The following is a 23,417-nucleotide window of genomic DNA, read 5'->3' as shown; positions in this document are numbered from 1 at the left end:
TCAGATCTCAGCCTTCTGGGTAGCTAAGATTACAGGCATGATGAGCCACTCATGTCTGGCCCAAACACCAACCTTTTACATTGCCAAGAAGAACTAGCTCTGGTTTCCCAATGTCTCTACCATGCCATTAAAACCAACTCTTTCAGTCTCCTGCTCACAGAAAGAGAAGAAGGAAAGGAAAGATGGTTCAGTGGTTATGTCTGCTTGTCAAACATTTAAGGCCTTCCATGATCACCTTGTTTCTGTATGAACATGGTTTTCTTTTCTAGCCTCCCTTTCTGCCCTGATTGTTCAGTCTTCACTACTCAGCACAAAACCTTAAAAGGAATTAAATGAGCACAGAAAAAAAAATCAAAAGAAGCTGCTGTAAAAAGAAGATAGAAGGAGAATCCAACTATCAGAGAAAATCCACACTGTATAATCAACCAGTGGAGAGCAGTGTTCCCTTCCTCCATTCTTTCTCTTTAATAACAGGGCTTTTGCTATGTAAAGAACTGGTAAAAGAGTCTAAAAATGCTCTAACGAAGATTCTGAAGTTTGACACCTTATTTGTTTTGTTTCTGAAAACTGTTAGACCAACTGGTTTTACTTCCTCCTCAGAGCAGAGACACAAACCCCACACAAGCCTCCTGGGAGAGGCTGTCTCTTGGCCAAACCTGCCCTGCACATGGTATGTGGAAACGCCTGTTTTACTGGCCTTACTTTGGTAAGTCAGAAATCTTCCCTCTGCTCCACTACTAACAGATGGCTAGTCCCTTTTGGTATAGGCAGAGTGTCTTCAAAATAACCTTCCCCTTTAAAGTGTGCCAATTAATTAAATATCACAGTGATATGTTCCAGCTGAGCAAGGAAGGGAGCAATCCAGGACAAAAAGATGAGAGGTCACGCTCTCCTACCTTCACCTGATGAACCGGAGAGATCGATGATCACATACACTTTTCCTTCTGGCTCCAGATCAATCTGCAATTAAGAAAATGACAGTGACTCTGTTAGTGTATTGTGTGGGCAACTGGAGAGTTCCACAAAGTTCCATCCCAAGCTGCTAAAACCTAAAGTCACAACTCCATGAGATTCATCAGCTCACAATTTGTCAAGTGCTAGATGAGATGGAAATGAAGGCATTCCAACATCGACTGGATGCATCCTGCGTCCTGAATTACAGTACTGAGAAGTCTGATGCACACTGAAAGGTAGTGAGGAAGGTTCTCAATGGGAACTAATTCTGCTCCACATGTGACATTTGAAAAACCTCTGGAGACATTATTTGTTTGTGTGGGGGGGTGGGTGTCAGTGCTGAGGCTTGAACTCAGAGCCTGGGCACTGTCCCTGATCTTCTTTTGCTCAAGACTAGCACTTAAGCCACAGTGTCACTTCCGGCTTTTTCTGTTTATGTGGTGCTGAGACATTGAACCCAGGGCTTCATGCATGCTAGGCAAGCACTCTACCACTAAGCCACATTCCCAGCCCTGTCCCTTACCTTTTTAATCTCAAGGCTAGTGTTCTACCACTTGAGCCACAGCTCTACTTCTGGCATTTTGCTGGTTAACTGGAGATAAGAGTGTAATAGACTTTCCTTCCCAGGTTGACTTTGAACCATGATTCTCAGATCTCAGTCTCATGAGAAGCTAGGATTATAGGTGTGAGCTACTAATACCAGGTTTTGGTAGGTTTTTAATTGCCTTAACTGTGGAGACCATGTCACAACTGGTGTTTAAAGGGTAGGAACCAGGGAGCCGTGAAACATCCTACAGTGCAAAGGACAGTTCCCACAAGTAGTGTACAAGTTGAAAAGTACTGTGTGATCCCAATTTCTCGATAAAGAAACGATGCTCAGAGTTCCAAGGTAAATGGGAATGCTGAGATTCAATGTCAAGATTGTCCAAAGAACTCATGTTCTATATTCTGCTGCTTCCAGAGACATGAACAAAATAAAAGATGTTCCTGCTCTCACCATGTTTATAATCTTATCAAAAAGTTAAAAGAAAAACAACAGTGCTGAATCCCCACTTAATGGTAACCGACAGACAATTACTGATCACCTATCAGAGGAACCTGCAGCCAGTGCAGAAAAGCAGTCTTGGGCAAGAAAGGAAAGACATTCCAGATGGAACAAACAACCTAATCAGAGATTTGGAATGTGTATGGTGCCTCTGGAAGATTTTGGGACCCCTGTGCTCAGGTTGTGTCTTGAAGGTACAGGTGTTCTGCAAACTCCATTTTCTACAGGGCAGTAATGAGATCATCAATACTGTTCAATGCTCATCACTGACCTTCTCAAGCTACCTCCCCTCAAATCCAGCTAACTATTGCTACACAGAACCAAGCTGGTGAAACTACAAAGTGTGTGTTTGGGGGGGGGGGTGGGAAATACGACCAGAGGGGGATGGGCATTTTTACAGTGAAGACATCTTTGCAAGGTCTGAACTCTCCTAACAGAAACTGTATGTATTATCCAGAAGAAAGAGTAGTAACTCCGGAAACCCTGGATCATAAAGTCCCCTTACCCCCTTTCCTTGTTGAGGCCTTTTCAGCCTCCACAATCCCATCTGTCTACATAGATCTGTAATTGGCTCACAAGTGCCAGGCTCTCTCCCCAACAAGCTGTGCATTTCTTGAGGGCAGGAACCACTATCCCCTCCTTTCCACTTTCCATTTGTCCCCAGCAAAGAGCAAGCATTCATTTAGCAAGTCATACTTAGGAAGAGGCAGGCTGGTGGACACCCCCTGCTCCTTCAAGGTCAAGGTCAATTATCACTTTTTCTCTCCAGCATTTCCAAACGTACTTGGAATTCATTACGCCCTTATCTGTGCTCTCACAGTTTATCAGACATGTCCTAATCAAGGCTCTATTAAACCGTGACACATTGTCTATCCAGCTATCTTTCCTGCTAGATAAAATGTATGATGTCCGTATTTGTATCCTCAGCTCACCATCTGTTGGTCAGGAAACACTGAATATATACTGAGGGAGGTGGGGAAAAGGCTCTATGCTCAGGACTGCAGAGTCCATTCTGCATCATTCATCTCTCCAAACCTCCATCTTTTCCATGGAGAAAGGCAGGACCATGGTCTATATTAAAGTGTCATTTGAATAAAGCAAGGGGGAAGTCAAGGAGTGCTCTTGAGGCAGTGAAACTCAATTTGAATGGATGTTTCTAGGTCACCCTTCCCAGAGTCCACACTTCCAAAGCCACTCATTCCACAATCCCACTGCATTGCCAGACTCAGCTTTTTGTTAGGAGTTTACTGCTTTCTTCCAGCTTTCCTCTTCTTCCATGCCCCATGGATGAGGCCACTGAGGAGAGCCCAGATACCCCAGAGAGGAGGTGAATGAGTGCGGTGAACAGAACTGCTCACTCGACCCTGGGATCCAGAAGAGAAACAATAACCAAACTCATGGTGATTGTTCTCATCCCTTTCACCTTAAGAATCCACAGTTTTAAGTTTACAGGTAAAGAAAAGATGCTCAAAACTTTCCCCTCTAATACTGACCTCGCGCCTGTACTGATTTACAACAGGAAAAACAGCAAGTGACTCTCCTAAACAGAGCCAAACCAGATTTCTGTCCCTGCCAAAGTTCAAAATTATCAGGGGCCCTTTTGCCCCAAAGCATGGAATTTAAATAATGTATGTTTCTTAGAGATTAGATCATCCCCACTAAAAATCCTCCAGCAAAATGAAACACTTTCTCATATCCTCCAAGTCAAAGATTTCCCACGAACTGTGGAGTTTATTGGCGAAGCACAATGCTATCTGGGAAAAGCAAGGAGGAAGAGAGCAAAGGAATGAGATGGGGTGGTGAAGCCTGTCAGAAGGCAGGCGGGGAGCCTAGTTTTGCATGCAAAGGGGGAGTGAGAAACCCATGGCAGAGAGGACAGGTCATTGACGATAAAATGCATTTAGGATATTAACATTCAAGATAGCGATCAGAAACTATTTGAGCACCCACTGCTGCCTCAATGCTGGTGAGCTGTATTTCCCAAGAGAAAAATAGAAATTAAGCTATTAAACATGCCACAAGCAACAAAGAGCTTCGCAGCCTGAGCAGATGGTCACAGTGCCCTGGCCAAGCCCCACTCAGCCAGGAGAACAGGCTCTGAGAAGCTACCCAGGGTGGCAGCACTTCACTGCTGAAGACTGGAGGTCTTACCAGGTACAAAAGGTGGTGGAGAGCGGTACAGCTTCATGGCCAAATGAATGTAATCACAGTCTGTCCACAATGACATGACCTGCATAATGAAGCCATGTGGGTGTCCAGCTCTGCACAATCCTGAGAAGCATGAGTGTAGGCCACTGCTGGGCAGCTGGTACTACATAAAAGGAGACCTGCCTCCTCCTCATAGCCATTTCCAGGTTAGTCCTGAACCCCTGTTGTGCTCCAGATTCCTCCCACTTGTCCCAGATGTGTCAAATCTTTGAAGATCCCATACCTCTCTTGGAGTTCTCCAGCTACCACCTCTGTTCTCTACAGCCCTGATGTTCTTTCAAGCTACAGTGCCTTTAGCTATGCCTCCAAGTAGGACCAAACAGTGGGGGACATAGCCTTTGGCATCAGACTAGGGCTGATTCCAGTTTTGTCCTTTACCTGCAGACTGACTTTACAATAATTGACTTACCATGAGCTTCGGATTTGTGTGTGTGTGTGTGTGTGTGTGTGTGTGTGTGTGTGTGTGGTGTGTGCACGGTGTGTGTATGTGTATGTGCATGTGTGTGCCAATACTAGAATTTGACCTTAGGGCCTCTTTCTCTTACTCTGTGTGTGTGTGTGTGTGTGTGTGTGTGTGTGTGTGTGTGTGTGTGTGTGTGTGTGTGTGTGTGTGTGTGTGTGTGTGTGTGTGTGTGTGTGTGTGTGTGTGTGTGTGTGCAGGCTGGAGCTCTACAATTAGAGCCACACATTCACATCCAGCTTTTTGATGGTTAATTAGAGATAAAAATCTCTTGGGTTAGTGTGCCTAGGCTGGCTCTAAATTGTGATTCTCATATCTCAGCCTCTTGAGTAGCTAGGATTATAGGTGTGAGCCACCTGAAACAGGATTTTATAGTAATGCATAGGACACACATGCAAAGTCCTTGGCACTTGGGAGATGCTCTGTAGTTAATAGCAAACTAACTGGCTAGGTAGCCTCAAGCCAGCAAACCTAGGCTGCTGGTAAGTGACATGGAGCTAGCTACAAGTCCTCTGTCATTTGGGCTGCTATGAGATTGTCTATGTAATGTGCTTAGCATGTGCCTGACACAAAATAATCAGTTGTTGATGCTATTATTAAAAGGCCAAGTCTTCCACTTCTTATTCTAATGTTCTTTCTACTGTGACAAGGCATTTGCTTGTCCCAAGTTGATATTATTGCATGCTACTACAACCTGTCTGATGACTTTACAGTGGTGGCTGCAAATATCAAATAAAGAACCAAGATAGAAGCCTTGTATCTAGCCTGAGGGAAAGTCAAAGGCAAGCAATACACTTCTGGTACCAAACCTCTGGGTATGGGTCTCCTGAAAGACAGAGAGGAGGGGGAACACAGGTTTCACATTTATTGTGCCTCAAACACTGGGTTGGGAGCTATACCTGACTTAGTTCACTCAGTCTGTTGTGAAGTTGGCAATAGTCCCTCTTTCTAGGTTAGAAAAATTAGGGTACAGGGCTGGGAAGGTGGCTCAGTGGTAGAGTGCTTGCCTTGCATGCATGAGGCCCTGGGTTCGATTCCTCAGTACCACATAAGCAAAAAGAAAAAAGCCGGAAGTGGCGCTGTGGCTCAAGTGGTAGAGCGCTAGCCTTGAGCTGAAGAGCTGAGGGACAGCGCCCAGGCCGAGTTCAGGCCCCACGACCGGACCCCCCCCCCAAAAAAAAAGAAAAAAGAAAAATTGGGGTACAGAAGGCTTTCAGCAAGAATATTTGCCCAGGTCTTTCCTAGTACCCTAGAAAGATGGCTCTTCCTCCGATCTCCTGTCAGACTTGGTCCCTACCGGCCCCCAACAGGCCCTCAGAGGGTTTTCTGACAGCCTGTGCAAGGCACATGCTCCTTCATTCAGCCTCCATCTCCTGCGTCCTCGTTCTCCATTTCAGGAGTCTTTGGCTTTCCCAACCAGATCTCTCACATGCCCACACTGCCCACACTGAGCCAAGAGGAAGATCTACATACAGTAAGAGCTCCACTCATTCAAACTCAAAACTACCATATAAAGAAAAAGGCCAAAGCATGGAAACTTCTGGAAATGTAATATTTAAAAGCAAAACCAACTCCCAGTGAGTTCTTTTGACTCCAAACACCACACAATTCCACTTATATAGTGCCCTAGAACTAAACTAGTTGACAGTGACAAAAAACAAACAAGCATGGGGTCACCTCCTGGAAGTGGAGGGTGATGGGTAATTTCTCTATCTTGATTGTAGGTGTCCTTATATGAATGTATACAGCTGGCAGAATGTGTCAAGCCATACACTTAAAATGACTGTTCTTAATTGTTATATAATATAAATAACACCTCGATGAAGTAGCTCTTTGAAAAGGAAAGAAAGAGGGCCTCGCTTCACATAAGGATTCCTTCACAAGTTTCCTTTAAATAACAAATCATCTTCCCACCCTCGGAGCATTTCAAAATTTCATATTCCATTTTTAAAAATAAAAAAGTCTCATTCAGAGTTTTTCACAAGCACATCTGTCACACAACATAATGTACACCTACCCGGGTGGGCGCACACATTCACACAACACCCACGTGTGCAAACACATTCACAGGCACACAGCTGAGCCACCTTCCCCTGTCGTCTGCGATCAAAATACAATAATAGCAAGAAAAACACATCCAAAATGTAGGCTCCAGAGTCTCCTGAATTACTTAAAGCTGTCTCTCTATGTGTGGGTCCCTATTTCTGCATAGATAAAACAAGATAATGAGACCAAATGCTCTAGGATGTTTTCTAATGACCTAAATATGTATGAATAGGGGACTGCTTAAATAAATGCTAGTACACCATTTGGTACATCACTCTGCAAGTCCTAACAAAGAATGAAGAGATCAAAATGTACTGGCTGATATAAAACGATCACTGAGACATATTAAGTGGGGAACAAAGGGAAGTACAATATGTTTGCTGTGCTAGCCTGCCATCTGAAACAAAGGGGTACATACGTGGGTATGTGTACACACACACACACACACACACACACACACACACACACACACGTGTTCTAGAAACATACATCTCCAGGAGGAGTCTTAATCAACAGGAAGTAAGAAACTGCTTCAAAAAATGGACACTGCAGGATAGGAGGACCAGGAGTCAGGAGAGTGCCTATACTTCTGTTAAGTCTTTCTGTTTTTACAATTACATTCCAAGGTAATCTGTTGCAAAGTTTAAGTCAATATCACTCTTAAAAAATAAAACATCCCTTAAACCCCATGGACTATTCTCATCTCCAGTCCCCCAGTATGTAGCTGGCATCAGCTACCAGACACACCTCAAATAAATGTCCATCACTCTGGCTGCCCCATTCCTTTCCCATTACCACAGCCAGGTCACAGGAGCCAGCTGAACAGCAGCCAGCATCAACTTGTGAAACTTGTGTTATCTGGACCAGAGACCTACACTATACATCCTACATCTCAATGTGCTACCAAGCAAACAGTTCCTGCTCCCCTTTTTCAGTGGGGACTCTCTTCTGGGCAGAGCTGACTCCCTTGGATAACAGAGGTGACTGAAAACAACTCCATGGGTATGCAAATGTTTTCCCTAGCCAAGAAAACATCCAAAGGTACCAAACTTAATACAGAGTGTATAATGATTTGCTAAGCATCATTTAGCCACAAGCTATTGTTTTCATCTTCAAGGGTAATAGCAGTTCATGACTGTCCAAAGAGGAGATAGTGAACACAAACAGTAGGAGATAGAATTTCCTTACATTCTGAAAGGAAAAATTCTCTGTTAGCAATCTGTATTTGGCAGTACATGTTTTGTTTTAGAATTGTCTCTCTCACTGGGTGTTATGAATATGTGTTTTACTTTACTTATTTCTCACACTAAACCAATATATCTAAAGGCTTTGAAGCTAGACCACCTGGGTTCAAATCCCAGGGCCATCTACTACAAGCAATATGGTACATACTGTGATTCGCTCCTCTTATAAGATGAGAATGTCAGCCAGCCTGACTGGTGGCTCATGCTTGTAATTGTAGCTCTTCAGGAGGCTGAGATCTGAGGATTGAGGTTTGAAGCTAGTCAGAGCAGTGAAGACCGTGAGACTCTCTTATCTATCTCCAATTAACCAGCAAAAAGCTAGAAAGACAGGTGCAGCTCAGGTGCCAGCCTTGAGTAAAAAAGCCAAGAGAAAGCTTGAGACCCTGAGTTCAAGTCCCAGTACTGGCATTAAAAAAGAAAAAAGTTTAGGGACTGGAAAGGTGGCTCAGTGGAAGAGTGCTTGCCTCAAATGCATGAGGCCCTGGGTTCGATTCCTCCATACCACATAAACAGAAAAAGCTCAAGTGGTGCTGTGGCTCAAGTGGTAAAGTGCTAGCCTTGAGCTGAAGAGCTCAGGGACAGTGCCCAGGCCCAGAGTTCAAGACCCACAACCAAAAAAAAAAAAAAAAAAGGAAATGTCCCTGTAAAAGAAACAGAGACAATTGGACAAGATTGTAAAGTCCTTGGAGCCATGGCTAGCACACAGCTAGCTGGCTGCCTATAAATGTTAGCTGTTGGGTCACTGTTGTCATTTCTCACCTAGCCTGTGAGCACCCCAGTGGCAGAGCCAGATCCCTCCTTTGGATGGCTCCAGTTTTTATCTAGTAGATCATCAACAAAGACTCCCAAGTGTAATTGAGTAAATCCATGTGGATCAGAGGCAAGCTCAGGTGCTGAGGATCACTGTTACACCAGCAGCTTCCTGCCTGATGAGATTACAACCTACACAAACCTTTCACTGATGGCTTCTCAACCACCATGTCCATCTCAACTTCCTTCCTACTCCAAGCCATTATCACTACTATCTGACCTTTCGGCTCCTCAAAAGGAAAATGTGCTTGAGCTGGGAGCTGGTGGCTCATGCCTATAATCCCAACTATTCGGAAGGGCTGAGATCTGAGGATCAGGGTTCAAAGCCAGCCACGAATGTCTGTGAGACTATCCAATTAGCCACCAAAAAGTGGGAAGTGGAGGTGTGTAGTTCAAGTAGTAGAGCAGCTTGAGTGAAAAAGTGAAGGGACACTGCCCAGACTCTGAGTTCAAATACCAGAAGAAAATAGAAAGGAGGAGTGCGTGTGGGTGGAGGGAGAGTATTCTATTCACAATAATCATCACAATTGAACATGCTTTACTGAGCACGACATGGGTTATCTATGGAAGGGAAGCCATATCCCGACGTGCAGCTGCTGCAAAGGTGATAGACAGCGGCTCCTTGCAGTGAGCAACATGCCCATTTTCTCAAAGCCTGAAAAAGACTAGTGTGGATGAAAGCTGGACTCTCCCAATACCAAACTCAGTTCTCCCAACTCTTGCCCTGATGCCTGGAACAGCAAACAGCCTGTGCTCATGGAGGACTTGGAAAGCACTGGTTGTGAGCTGTTCCTAGAGACTATGCTGTCTGGATAACAATAACAGAGCTGTACCTTGGGTACAAGAACAATGCAAGTAAAACCCCTTCATTATGCTCCTGGAACTCAGAGTTTTAAAGTCACCAAACTCCCAACAAAGCAGCTGCATGGCTCAGACAATGAGCACAAATACGATATAGGCACCCAACTTCAGGGAATAAGAGCCCTCCGGAGGAACATTCCTACACGGTGATATTCTAGATAACAACTCTAGATATTTGCTCTTCTCTTTCTTCATATAGTCAGAACCATGTCCTCTTACCAAAAAAAAATCACTTTATAAAAATCATGGAAGTTGGGGCTGGGAAGGTGGCTCAGTGGTAGAGTACTTGCCTTGCATGCATGAAGCCATGGGTTCGATTCCTCAGCACCAAATAAGCAAAAAGAAAAAAGCCAGAAGTGGCGCTGTGACTCAACTGGTAGAGCACTAGCCTTGAGCTGAAGAGCTGAGGGACAACGCCCAGGCCCAGAGTTCAAGCCCCACGACCAGACCCCCCGCCCCCCCAAAAAAATCATGGAAGCACCATGTGCCGGTGGCGGTGGTTTGCACCTGTAATCTACTTAGAAGGCTGAGCTCCAAGGATTGTGATGTGAAGCCAGGCTGAGCAGGAAAGTCCATGAGGCTATTATCTCTAATTAACCACAGAAAAGCTACAAGTGAAGCTGTGACTAAAGTGGTAGAACGCTAGCATCATGCAGAAAAAAGCTCAGGAGCAATGCCCAGGCTGTGAGATCAAGCCTCAAGACCAGGCAAAATAAAAATGTGGGGCATGAAATTTAAGTCAGATGCAACATAGAAATCATTTAGTTCAAATATTGTGTGTGTGTGTGAGTGTGTGTGTGTGTGTGGTGTGGTGTGTGTGTGTGTGTAATCTGTGTTTACTTTAAATGTAAAACAAAGCAAGGGTAAATATTTTTTGTTTTTTTTTTCTATCAAGTTAGCCAAATTTCCTCTTGACCTATGCGCCTTTGTGCTATTTATTTATTAAAAGATAACCAAAACTAAGTATCATGATTTGTTCAGTTTTAAGAAGTTAAACATTATAGCTAAGCATAGTGATGCACAGTCGTAATACCAGCTATTCAGGGGGCAAAAATAGTAGCATTGAGAGTTGGCGATCAGCCTAGGCAAAGTTAATGAGACCCTATCTCAAAAAAAAAAAAAAAAAAGAATGAAAAAACTTAGGGGTAAAGCTGAAGTGATAAAGCACTAGCCTAGCAAGGGCCAGGTCCTGGGTTCATATCCAGTATTGGCTTATCCAGATAGAGATGGGGATAGAGATAGATGATGGTGATAGGTAGGTAGGTAGGTAGATAGATAGATAGATAGATAGATAGATAGATAGATAGATAGATAGATAGATAGATAGATAGATAGATAGAGAACAGAGAAGATGCAGATATAGAGAGAAATCAAGAACTATGTATTTGCTTGTGATAAATCATTCCCCAAAGTGAATCAATTTTAATAATTCCTATTTGGGCTTTTCTTGTGGTCACTGGAATGACCCTAAATAAGATGTTACACCTCAATTCCCTGATTTCTTATTTTAGGCATTATCTCTGGCCTTGCTGCTGTGATAGATGAAGATTCCATTTACTCTTTCCTTTGCCACAAAAATAATTATATATCCCAATTCTTGCTCCTTGGCCTGGGAAGATGGTTCAATAGTACAGTATTTGTCTAGAACACAGGAGGCTCTGAGTTTGATCTCTAGTACCACCAAAAGGAAAAGAGAAATAAGAAATACTTGCAGTTCTATTGTGAGTGTGTCTCAATGGTAGAACAATTGCCTAGCAATCATTTTGACCCTGAGGTCAAAGTTGGTAGCATTAATTAATTAATTAAAATAAATAAGCAGATACTTGAAAATAGATCATTTTACAATTAAAAAGCAAAATCTCAGTTCTTATCCATTCTTCTCTACAACTGCCACAAAAAGGTATCTTAAGTGTCAGTTTCTTCTTCCATTAACTGTTGACAATAGTCCTTGACTCTCCACTGTACTAGAAGATACCAGTACTTCCAGCATTCCCACCCTCAGTCTGCCTCCCTCCTCCCCTACCTCTATCATTATGTCTACTGTTAGAATCTTAAGGTTGATAGCACTGGCATTCTGTTCTCTAACCAGAGTTAAGTTCCATGTTATATATATATACATATATATATATATGTATATATATGTATGTGTATATATATGTATGTATGTGTATATATATATGTGTGTGTATATATGTATATATGTATGTGTGTGTATATATATATATATATATATATATATATATATATATATATATATGCTTTAAAGTCTGAAAACAATCTGGTGCCAATGGCTCACACCTGTAATCCTATTTAGAAGGCAGAGATCAAAGGATTGCAGTTTGAATCCAGCCTGCACAGAAAAGACTGAGTCTCTTATTGCCAATTAACCAGCAAAAGAGTTGGACTAGAGGTATGGCTGAAATGGTATAGCACCATCAATGACTGAAAAAAGTTGAGTGGGAGCAGGAGGCCCTGAGTTCAAGCCCCTGTACTGGCATTAAAAAAAAAAAAGCTGAGGCTGGAAAGGTGGCTCAGTGGTAGAGCGCTTGCCTTGCATGCATGAGGCCCTGAGTTTGATTCCTCAGCACCACATAAGCAGAAAAAGCCAGAAGTGTCGCTGTGACTCAAGTGGTAGAGCACTTGCCTTGAGTTGAAGAGCTCAGGGACAGTGCCCAGGCCCAGAGTTCAGACTCATGACTGACAAAACAAACAAACAAAACCCTAAAAACTAATTAATAGCATTAAGGTTTTATAAATTATAACATCAACTGAAATATTGAATTGAAACCCCTCTGTACAATTATTTAAAGATAATTTTAAAAAATAAAAATTAAGAAAGTAAATAAATTGTATTAAACATATTTTCTCTTCATGGGTACAAGTTGAAAACCCCTATGACACCCAATGGACAATATACCTAGTATCAAATTCAAAAGGAGTCTTCTTTTTCACTTGACCGATTACTTTTCTCAAATTTTTAAGTTTTCCTAAGATCCTTTTTGCCCAGAATGTGCTCTTCTGGGGACTCTGTCTTCCCTCATTTGTTGGACTGCTACAGTCTGTTGTACTTGTGTGTGTGTGTGTGTGTGTGTGTGTGTGTGTGTGTGTGTGTGTGTGTGTGTGTGTGTGTGTGTGTGTGTGTGTGTGTGTGTGTTAGATGATAGGTAGATTATTAAAAGATAATAGATAGATGGATAGACACACATATACATACATACACATATATATACATACATACATACTAGACAGATGAATACCTCCCTCCTTTGTTCTATTGTGTGCAGGTTCTGGGTTATTTCCTTGTTTTTGCTAGCAAACAGCATTCTGATTGCAGTGTCCATCGAGATGGGTACAGTTTTCTATGATTTGTTCTCACACATAATTGATAGTTCTGCTAGATCTATAGTTCTAGGTTGAAAAGCCACAATCTATCAGAACTTCCTTCTTAGATAAGTGCCACCAATAGAACCTGACGTCTGCCTGACTTATTATTCAGCATATGACTTAGTTCGTTGCTGTGTTTTCATTCTCTGAAAGCCTTGGGAACTTTTTATCCTCAATATTCTGAATTTCACAACAATATGTCTCAGGGAATCTTTTTCGGTTCATTGTACTAACTGAGACTGAACTTGTAGGAAATAATCTTCTATTTGTTCTTTGTTATTGGCATTCTCCATTTCTATCATTTTTCTGAAATTTCTATTTATCTAGATGTTAGACCAGTAAGACTGATCCTTACATTTCTTGCATTTCCACTTCTTTTATCCTTTTCTACCATATTCTAGATTTCCTTACTTTATAACATTATTTTTGACAATATGTTGAGTTCCCAGCGTGTCTTCTTATTTTCTCATAGTCCAATTTTCTTTTTCTGGTTTTTGATATAACACATATCTAAGAATATCAACCCCATCTTCCCTTAGAACTAGATGCTGGGAGTCGGCTCTTCTAGTACAAGGACCACTGAATGAGAAATTATTATTTCTGGAAAGCTAACACTAGCTAACACTAACACTCCAAAAACGGTATACAATTTCCTTTTAAGGAGCCTTCTGATATTTACCCTGGGAATGTCTGACTCCAGATCCTTGTGCAAGGAGAGTTGCAGACATACAGCGCCATAAACAAAATGACAACAAACACTTATCTACACTTGAACTGCACAGTTCATTCTTGCCTTCAGGATAAGCATACTCTCCCAGCACAGAGCTCTAGTGCATTCTGCAGAAAAACAAAGCTGGCTCAGTGCTGAGCTCCAGTACCCTCTGCATCTGTCTAAGCTGCAGCCCTAAGTCTACAACCTTTCTAGTCTGCTCCATCAGCTGCCTTGTCATGTACTCTCTCAGGAAAGCATAGTGAGAGGACAGCCTCTTTCTGATTGCTTGGTTGTTATGACCCCTCCATTGTTTTTCCTTTTCTGTTATTTGCATGGAGTCTTGTGCAGGAGAAACAAATACATTTGACCCAAGATCATCTTGAATAAAAGTTCCTAAAACACATCCTCTGAAATGGTATTATAAATTGCTGGTGAGAGTAAGGAGAAAGTGACACTCTCACTCACTGCTGCCACTGTGTAAACTGACAGGGAATTTGTGAGGAATGTTTTGGCATTACATAACGAAAAAAATTCCCTTACCTTGCAACTCCACTTCTGGGAATTTCTCCCAGACAATACATATGCAAGAGGATTTGACTACAAGGATGACTATTATAGCATTTTTAAGAGTGTAAAATTAGAAAATCAATTCCTTAGTAATGGTAAGTGATGTACAGAAATGGTCAAAATTCAAATCACCAGATATCTTGCAATCATCCAAAAAAGATCTTTAGGATAACATTTAATAACATAGGAAGCTATTCACAATATAGTACTAACTGGGAAGCATATTTAAAAGAACATGTCATCTATGGGCCAATTTTATAAGAATAAAATTATGGTAAAATAAAAATCTAATAAATATCTGAGCACCAATGACCCACACCTATAACCTTAGCTACTCAGGCGGCTGGGATCTAAGGATCAAGGTTCAAAGCCAGCCTGGACAAAAAAAAGTCTATGGGATTCTTATCCCTAATTAATGAGCAAAAAGCTGGAAATGGAAGTATGGTTCAGGTGGTAGGGTGCCAGCCTTGAGTATAAAAAGCTAAGGAACAGCACCCAGTCCCTGAGTTCAAAAGCCAGTATGTACCAAAGAAAAATATCAATGTTAAGAAATAAGCTTATTTTTTGATAAAATAAACTTTATATTTAAAAAATTGATGGTAAAATATATGATAGTAAATATATGAAGGAAAAGAGGTTCTATATGGAGGAGTAAAACAATACATAAGAAACTATAAGTCTATAGTTTCTTTCTACTTTTCCACTCTTCTATTACAACTATCAGGTTAAAGATAAATCTGTTGTTGCTTTAAGAGTATTATATAACTCAATTCCCTCATTTACCAGTAAGGAAACTGAGGCACAAGAAGGTCAGGCAATACATTCAATCACCTAAACCTTGCTCACAGCAGAAAGGAAAAGAAAGTTGGTTGTACTAACTTTCCATTCTTTAAGATACAAGTTAAAAATGAGACAGTTGGGGGCCGGGTTGGGGGGAGGGGTAAGAGGAATGGGGTGGGGGGGAGGGCGGATGGGAAGGGATGGGAAAGGGAAACAAAGGAGGAGGCAACAATGCTTGATAAGAAATGTACTCACTACCTTACTCATGTAATTCTAACCCCTCTGTATGGTATTTTCACAAAATAAATAAATAAATAAATAAATAGAGACAGTTAACTTTAAATTCACATGTTTATTTAAAAGTATAATTTTCTGGTCAAACAGCAAGAGCACTACTCAAGCCTAATCATCAGTTATTAGCAAGTAGCTGGGTGTCTTTCTCAGCTGTAATGTGGCCATACCAAGAAAAAGTCTCAAATACAATAAACTGGATTAAAATCCTTTGCTGTGATCAAATGTCCTCCATATAACTGAGTTTTTTAATGTTTCTGGAGTGTCACAGTCCTATTTTCCTTTCTGCCATTTTTACCTTTAAACTACCTTTCAGGTAACAACACACTGCTCTAGCCACATAGACTTCATTGATCAGATGATGAGCAAGCTCCTCTGTTACATGTGACCATGCGGGGCCTCCCCCGTTGGCAACTATTGGCGGCAATGACTATTTCCACAGTCATCCTTTGACATCTGTTCTCCTATTGGTTTTCAATGTTCAACAAAATGGGACACGAGAAAAGAGAAGAAAAAAGAAAAATACTGGTAAATCATGTCAAGTAAAATGGAATTAAGCAAGTCAAATTCAATGATGTTTTACCTTCAATCAAATATTCATTGCTTAACCATGTGATGAATTTTAGAGGAAAGTAGCAATTTATTAAACTTTTTAGATTGGTAATTGAAACAATGAAGATGCTATAACTAAGAAATGTGGCAGAGATTTCCATTATCTAAGATGGAGCCTTCCTTTACACAGGATCCAGGGAGTGTATATGAATGTTCAACTGAATCATTATAAATAAGCAAATGCCATGGCTTCGTATGCAAATTATATATGAACACAGGACTACTGTCTGAACACTGCCCATGTTTTTTTTTAATCTATCATATGCTTGTTTTCTACATTGTAGGAAGTCTGGGTCTTTACACATGGGAAGGTTAATGCAGCTAAAAACACAAATTAGACTTCTCTGCTGTTAAGTCCACAACATCTTTATTTTCTCAGTACTGATGTTTGAACTCAGACCATCATACTTGCTACAGTAATCACTCTACCACTGGAGCCTCCAGCCCTCTTTTTCCCAGATAAAGTCAGCCTCAGACCATTATCCTTCTACCTAAGGCCTTCTGCATAAGCAGGATCCCAGGAAGACCACACCATTCTCTATTTCTTGAGATGGGGAAGGGGGTATCTCACTAACTTTTTGCCTGGGCTAGCTTCCAACTTTGAACTTCCTAATCAATGCTTTCCAAGTAGTTGAGGTAACAGGTGTGAGCTACCACTCCCAGAATACGACTACCTTAACTAGAAGGCAAGATGCTTCCTGAAGTGTACAGCAAGGGGGAATCTGAAATCTGTGTTCAGGTTTTAGAACACTTCCTCCACATGTGGCGTTTTGTTCTGGATATTAGGTTTCTATGTGGTATCTGGGCCAGCACAGATAAGAGTTCTATCGTGTGGAATGCATTAGAGACTATGTGCAAAGGGTTGTATGAACTCACATTGAGTTTATGAGGACCTGTCAGGGCCATGCACAATCCTTAATCAATTAAGAGAGAAGCAGAGCCTGAAGTAAATAGTAGGAATAAGCCATTCCTCAAACACAAAGGAAGTTTTCAGCCTTTCAAAGACAACTAAGGAAAATAAAATTTAAAAATCTATCCTTGTGCTACTGGTCAGTGCCATTGAGCACAGCTGGAGCCAGTTTCCTTAAGAGACCTTTTCTAATGTGATCAACCTTCTGTCAGCTTTCACTGCAAGTATTTTATGTCATGTTTCCAAAAGGCAGATTCAAAGGTTTCATTTTAGAGCTGGGCAGTTAGCCCAAGGTCATCAAGAAAAGCCTTCGGAATTATTAGAAGGACCAGGCTTATGCCTATCTGGGGAGAGAGAAGAGCAAGTGCGAAGGCTCAGAGGTGGGCAAGGACTTGGCTTTTGCCAGGAGCTGCAGAAGGAAATGATTGGGGCAGTGGGAGGAGGGGTCCAGCTGGGCACAGCTGGAGCTGAGGTCAGAGAAAGGGAGCATGACAAGCATCCTGAGTGGCATATGGAGCCAGAGCAGAAGCGAAGGGCAACAGTGGCACACTGTGACTCCCATTTGAAAAGGACCCTTCTGGCCCCAGGCTGGCAAGTCACACTTGGAATCCTAGCTACTCTGGAGGCTGCAATCTGAGAATTGCAGTTCAAAGTCAGCCTGGACAGGAAAGGCTGTGTGACTCTTATCTCCAATTAAGCATCCAGAAGCAGGAAATGGAGCTGCGGCTCAAAGGGAAGAGTATTAGCCTTGAGCAAAAAAGCTCAGAAACAGTGCTCAGGCTCTGAGTTTAAAGCCTGGGACTGGTTGGTACACACACACACACACACACACACACACACACACACACACACACACACACACACACACACACACACACACACACACACACACACACACACACACACACACACACACACACACACACACACACACACACACACACACGGAGCCCTCTGGGTACTGTGGGGAGCTTAAGCCTTAGCCAAAAATGAGAAAGCAAGGAGGCTACTTAGGAGATCATTGCAATAGTCAGGCAAGAGGGAATAGTAGATAGCAATGAAGATGATAGGAAATTCCAAGAGATACATCTTGGATAAAGAGCTAGGTGTTCCACGGAGAGTATAAAGTGACGATAGAAGTACAATATAGAGATTTCTAGCCTAAGCGAAATGCAGAGCTGCCCTTAATCAAGCAGGTAAAGCCTCAGTGCAGGGCACAGGCACCAAGTGTGGATGCAGGCTAAGCTTATCAGCACGGACAAATGAATCCCAACTCCAGGGAAAGGTTCAAGCTTAAGATGTGGATGTGGCAATCACACAGATTGCCAAATTCATTGCAGATACATCTATAACCTCTGATCCATAAGCCAAAAAGCTCTAAAATCTCAGGGCAGTTTGTTTTTTGTTTTTTTTGCTGTTTGTTTTTTGTTTGTTTTTGAAGTTTTTTAAAATCATTGGGCAACAAAACTTGACCCAAACGGACATGAGTTACTTATTATCTACATTCATTCTACTCAGTATGAATACTTACACATTCATGATAAGGAAATGTTATTTAGTTTGGTCGTAAATGGCTACCCCAGAACCTACAGTGGGTATTAGGTCATAACAAAATCTTTACCATATTAACCTTCTAAAGTCCAGAAAAATCTGACTTTCTAAACAAATCTGGGCCTAGGGGTTCAAGATTGAACTAAGAAGCTAGATGAATGAGGATTACTAACCTGGGCCCTTCAACACACAGAGATCAGTAAGGCAGGACAGATGTGCACGGATGTCTGGAAAGACTGCCAAACAGAGGCCTGACCTCTGCCACCCTGACCCTGAGTGGAACAGACTCAGACTTCCCTCCTGCCTTCCTCTGGGCCACAACCAATAATATACATTCTTCATAGACAGAGCCTCTGAAGAGCCTTGTTGCTGTTTTTAGCTTTCTTTGTCTTCAAAAGAGATTGCAATAACAACAGCAATATATGTATGCGTAAGTGTGTATGTATATGTATATAATCTCCCCAACACACACACACACATACACACACACACACACACACACACACACACACACATACACAATTATTATCAATGCAGTCAAAACATGGACTTCACACACCACTGAATTCACACTCTGCCCTCTTTGCAAGGTAAAGTTTGTGAGATGAAGAGGAAAAAAAATTGTAGAGAAGCTGAACTACTCTTTGAAGTTAGCAAAAAAGCATTTCCTGTGGCTGGGAGCCTGTCTGCCTGCTGCTAGAGCTCTGACTTATTTGCATGTCCCATTCCCCCCCCCCCCCGCCACTGAACACTCAAACCCTTAACTTCTGCAAGAAGTGAGGGGGCCTACAACAGCTTCCCTGCCACCTCCAAGTCCTGCTGCAGGAGTGCGGGGCCCGTGCCAGGACCCCCACTCAGGTACCCGCTGAGGGTGTAGAGCCACCAGAACTCCCTAGGTACAATTTTATGATTAAAGACAAGCCACTGATTCGGGTTACAATGCCTTGGTGAAGGAGATGGAAACATAGCTGTTTCTGCAAGCTAGGACTCCTCTACGCATCCCTGGGTAATAAAGGTGCTGTGGAATTGGCAGGACTGCTGAAGCTAAGTAGCCATATAAAAACAAGAACCATAAGGAAGTGATGGTACTCCTAATCCATCCAGCCCACCAAGTGGCCCCACAACCTGCTTGCTGCCTTCTCCTAGGTCGCATTACCCAATGTCCCCTAGCCACCTGTGCCAGGCCGCTGCTTCCTAGGCTATTTAACCTCCACTCAGACCTGGTGTTGGTCATTCAATTTCTAAATTTCTAAAAAGAAAGAGCTGTGACCCTTTTGAGTGGCATTTGCTAAGCAAAATTCAGGGACGGAGGCAGCTTCCTGAGCATGCATGAGAGAACACACACGCACACACACACACACACACACACACACACACACGAACACCCCTCTGTGGCTGCCAGCCATAGCAGGGCATGTCCTCAAAGGTGGAACTATGCCCAGGAACAACTAGGAAATATTAAAATGCAGCCTAAGGAATACAAATGCTATACCTGAAACTCTTTGTTATAGGCAGGTAGAAGAAAGATACTATCCTAAAAAGACTGCAGATTGTAATTAAGCCATACAGCTGGGGCTCCCTGCCATCACAGCCCACTCATGCCTTCCTTTCTACCCCTTTCCCTGGTTTATTGGTGTGAGGTGATTGTCTAGAGTGTAATATATACCCTAGTACCCAAATAGTCAAATATGAGAAAAGTTACAACTCTGCCTCCCGGAAAGTCGAGGTGTGCTCTGATTCTTTAACTCATCAATCTATCAGTGAAGGACAGATTTCTTGAATTCAGGAGATCCAAAGGTTTCAATAACCTGTGAGAAAATAAATTCAACAGCCATTTGGTGTAAAGTATTTTTTATCCAGAAAGAATCCTCACAAGTCCCATGCATTATTTAAAGCAGTGGGAAGGAAATGGTGGCCAAAGACAAGCCAGGAAACATTACCTGAATACCCAGATTATAAATGGGGCCCACTACAGAAAGGAACCTTACTTCATTGTTGGTGGGAATGTAAACTTGTTCAACCACTTTGGAAAGCAGTATGGAGGTTCCTCAAAAGACTTCACATAGAACTCCCCTATGACCCAGCATTTACCCAAATGTTTACAAACAAGACCACACTAAAGCTACCAGCACAACTATGTTTATTGCAGCATTATTTACCATAGCTAAGATATGGAACCAACCCAGATGCCCCTCAGTAGATGAATGGATCAAGAAAATGTGGTATATATACACAATGGAATTCTATGCCTCCATCAGAAAGAATGACATTGCCCCATTTGTTAGGAAATGGAAAAACTTGGAAAAAATTATATTAAGTGAAGTAAACCAGGCCCAAAGAAACACAGGTCCCATGGTTTCCCTTATTTGCAATATCTAGTATATGTATGAGTCAAGCGGAAAAGGTCAGATAATGTGATGTCAGGAAAATGAACCCTTAGATATGTATTTTAATGTTTTTTTCTTTCATGCATGTGTTCTAATGCATTTATAAGATTATCTCTTTGTTGCTTTGTATGTCCCTCCTCCACAGTATAACCCCTATATTTGATGTCAGTATAACTTGTGGAGGAGATAGGGAAAAACCAGTTGTTTAAGGATACAGGTGGACCTGTTGCAACAATGAGAAGTACAAGTTGTCATGTCCAAAACGAGCTTTACAACGTCGGTGCGGGGGGGGGGGGGGGAGGGGGGAGGGGGGGGAAGGAGAAGGACTGGGATTGGGGGGGGAGGGGAGAGGCTGGGAAGGGATGTGAAGGGTAAACCAAAGGAGGAGGCTGCAATGCTTGGTAAGAAATGTACGCATTATCCTGCCCATGTAATTGTAACCCCTCTGTACAGTATGTTCACAAATAAAATAAAATAAAATAAAAAATAATAAATGGGGCCCACTTCTTCGTTCCTTGCCAAGTTGCCCAGAGCACAGCTCTGGTAGGAATCTGGGATCTTTGGGGACAGGGTCTTATTCATCTTAATCTCCCCTAGGCCTAGCATGATGCCTGGTCAATAAGACCAGAACAGGGCCGTGTGTAACAGTTTTTAGTCACAAAGAAGTGAGTAGCAGAACCCAATGAAAAGACTAAATAGATAAGTCACCTGTAATTATGTTTTGTTTGGGACAATTGCATATCAATCACAGCCCCTTTAGTGGGAAAAAGAGTAATTATTCATACCAGTTTATATTTTGCATAAGGGAATTATTACCAAAATACAAAGTCAAAAGGCAATTCCCCTTGTGGAAAGAAAAGGCTAAGTGGCAAACGTTTCTAACTAAAGTAGAAAAGAGAAGTCAGCCTTATGGGAAAGATTTAGTCCAATTATGAAACACATTCGGTGCATGTCATATATTCATATTTCCTGTCCCACCACATCCCCAAACGCACCCCTACCACCACCTACATTGCCAAGTCATCCTAGTTAACCAGGTTCAAGTTGAAGATCCTACAGCACAAAGCTTTCTCCTGCCTAGAGTCATTCCAGGGAGTCCAATCCCAAGCAAAAGGAAGAAAGCAACCATGCAAAGTTTAGGGATCGTGGGCGGTCATGCTCACTTCCACGTCTAGCAACAGGCTCATCCACAGGCAACCCTGAGCTGCCAGCAGGAAACTGCTAGTGGAGAGTGCCAGAGGTCTTGGCCTTCCCTGTGGGGGATCCTTGTGGGTGCATAATTGGGGCTACTTCCTAGTTTTTCCCAAGAGCTCCCAACACTTCTCTCCAGAGTTGGAGATGCTCTTCAAATGCCATAGGTCTTCTTCCCCAAATCCCGAAATTACTTTTCTCCCGTCTGGAGACGAGGGGAACATTTAGCTTTCCTGACTCCATGTGTCTTTGTACGCATACAAATCAGCTGTACTCAATAATTGATCTATGCTGACTTTATACAACACAAAGAACTCAGAAAGTGAGAGTACTGGCCAAGCACCAGCCTATTCTCCTGATCCCTTCATTCGGAGCCATCTATTGGTTCTCCTACCTCCTCCTCCCATACCTAATCAGGTCTTAACCAGTCACTAAGCCCCTGAAGCCCTTCTTCAAAAGCTGCTACACTCTCTTTGGCTCCATTCCCACTCCTGGGATCACCCCTCACTGCCTTGGCCTCACAGGTCCTAAATCTCCCACTCCTTCTCTTCAGCACTAATCCACCCACATGGAGAAACCCAGCTGACCTATCTAAAACATATCTACCATCATGAGGCACTTGGCCCCACAACTTCCCTCAAAGCCAACCCACAGGGTAACATTTACTTCCTCAACATGGTGACCCCTCCCTCTGCATTGTGTGTCTTGTGTTCACCACTGCAAATGTCCAGTGCTCTGGCCAGGCTCACCTAGCTACTCAAGCATTCCTACTCAATCATTCCTTTCAATGGGCTCCTACTTAGGGTCCATCCAATCTCCTTCTCCTCTTTAATTCTCCATCTGAACCATTCCTCTGACACTGAGCATCATCTAGCTTTCCAAGAATTCCTCTCACCTGTATTACTGGTCCCTAGACAGGGTGCTTTACAGGAGAATCGCCTACCCTTTGGCCCTCCAAACATCCCTTGGTCCCTGGGACCCAGTAAAGAGTCCTGTACTAAAAGCCCCTCAATAAACACTTAAGGCTTTCTCCAACTCCAGGTTGATTTACTCTATTGCTTCTTTTAGCATTAATAACTTAGAAAGACCATTACTTCAACTCCTGAGTGTTCTGTGTTGAGTAATGTAATGTCAGAAATAAATGCTATTTTAAATGCTGTACCTCCTTTCCATCAAGTGACCAATTTCCAAATATTAAAAAAGGTATTGTGGCTATCCCCTATTCAATCACCATGGATACAGAGGACATGCAGGAACGGTTTATCACAGACTCTCCTTAGAGACTGTAAAAACACAGAACTCCTCCACCTCCCTATTCTGAGTCTGGCTCCCCCAGTGCTTGAGGTTCAGAGATGCTGGTTCTGTGATCTCTTGTGTAAGATATATCTCTTACCAGACCTTAAC

The 23,417-nt window shown here is 42.4% G+C and overlaps 1 protein-coding gene across 2 annotated transcripts in view; it reads right to left on the bottom strand.

The window, feature by feature from the left end:
• The window catches only part of Prkce (protein kinase C epsilon), a 522,558-nt gene that overhangs the window by 333,837 nt on the left and 165,304 nt on the right, over positions 1–23,417 (bottom strand). For both annotated transcript variants that reach the window (XM_070025515.1, XM_070025513.1), the window contains exon 2: positions 897–960. In XM_070025515.1, the coding sequence (XP_069881616.1) occupies positions 897–960 (64 nt within the window). The remainder of the gene's footprint in view (positions 1–896; positions 961–23,417) is intronic.

Source organism: Dipodomys merriami, unplaced genomic scaffold (genome assembly GCF_024711535.1).
Source record: "Dipodomys merriami isolate MVZ:Mamm:240054 unplaced genomic scaffold, mDipMer1.0.p SCAF_17, whole genome shotgun sequence".
Taxonomy (NCBI): domain Eukaryota; kingdom Metazoa; phylum Chordata; class Mammalia; order Rodentia; family Heteromyidae; genus Dipodomys; species Dipodomys merriami.
Note: the sequence above shows the minus strand (reverse complement) of the source record. Positions and strands in the feature narration are given on the sequence as shown.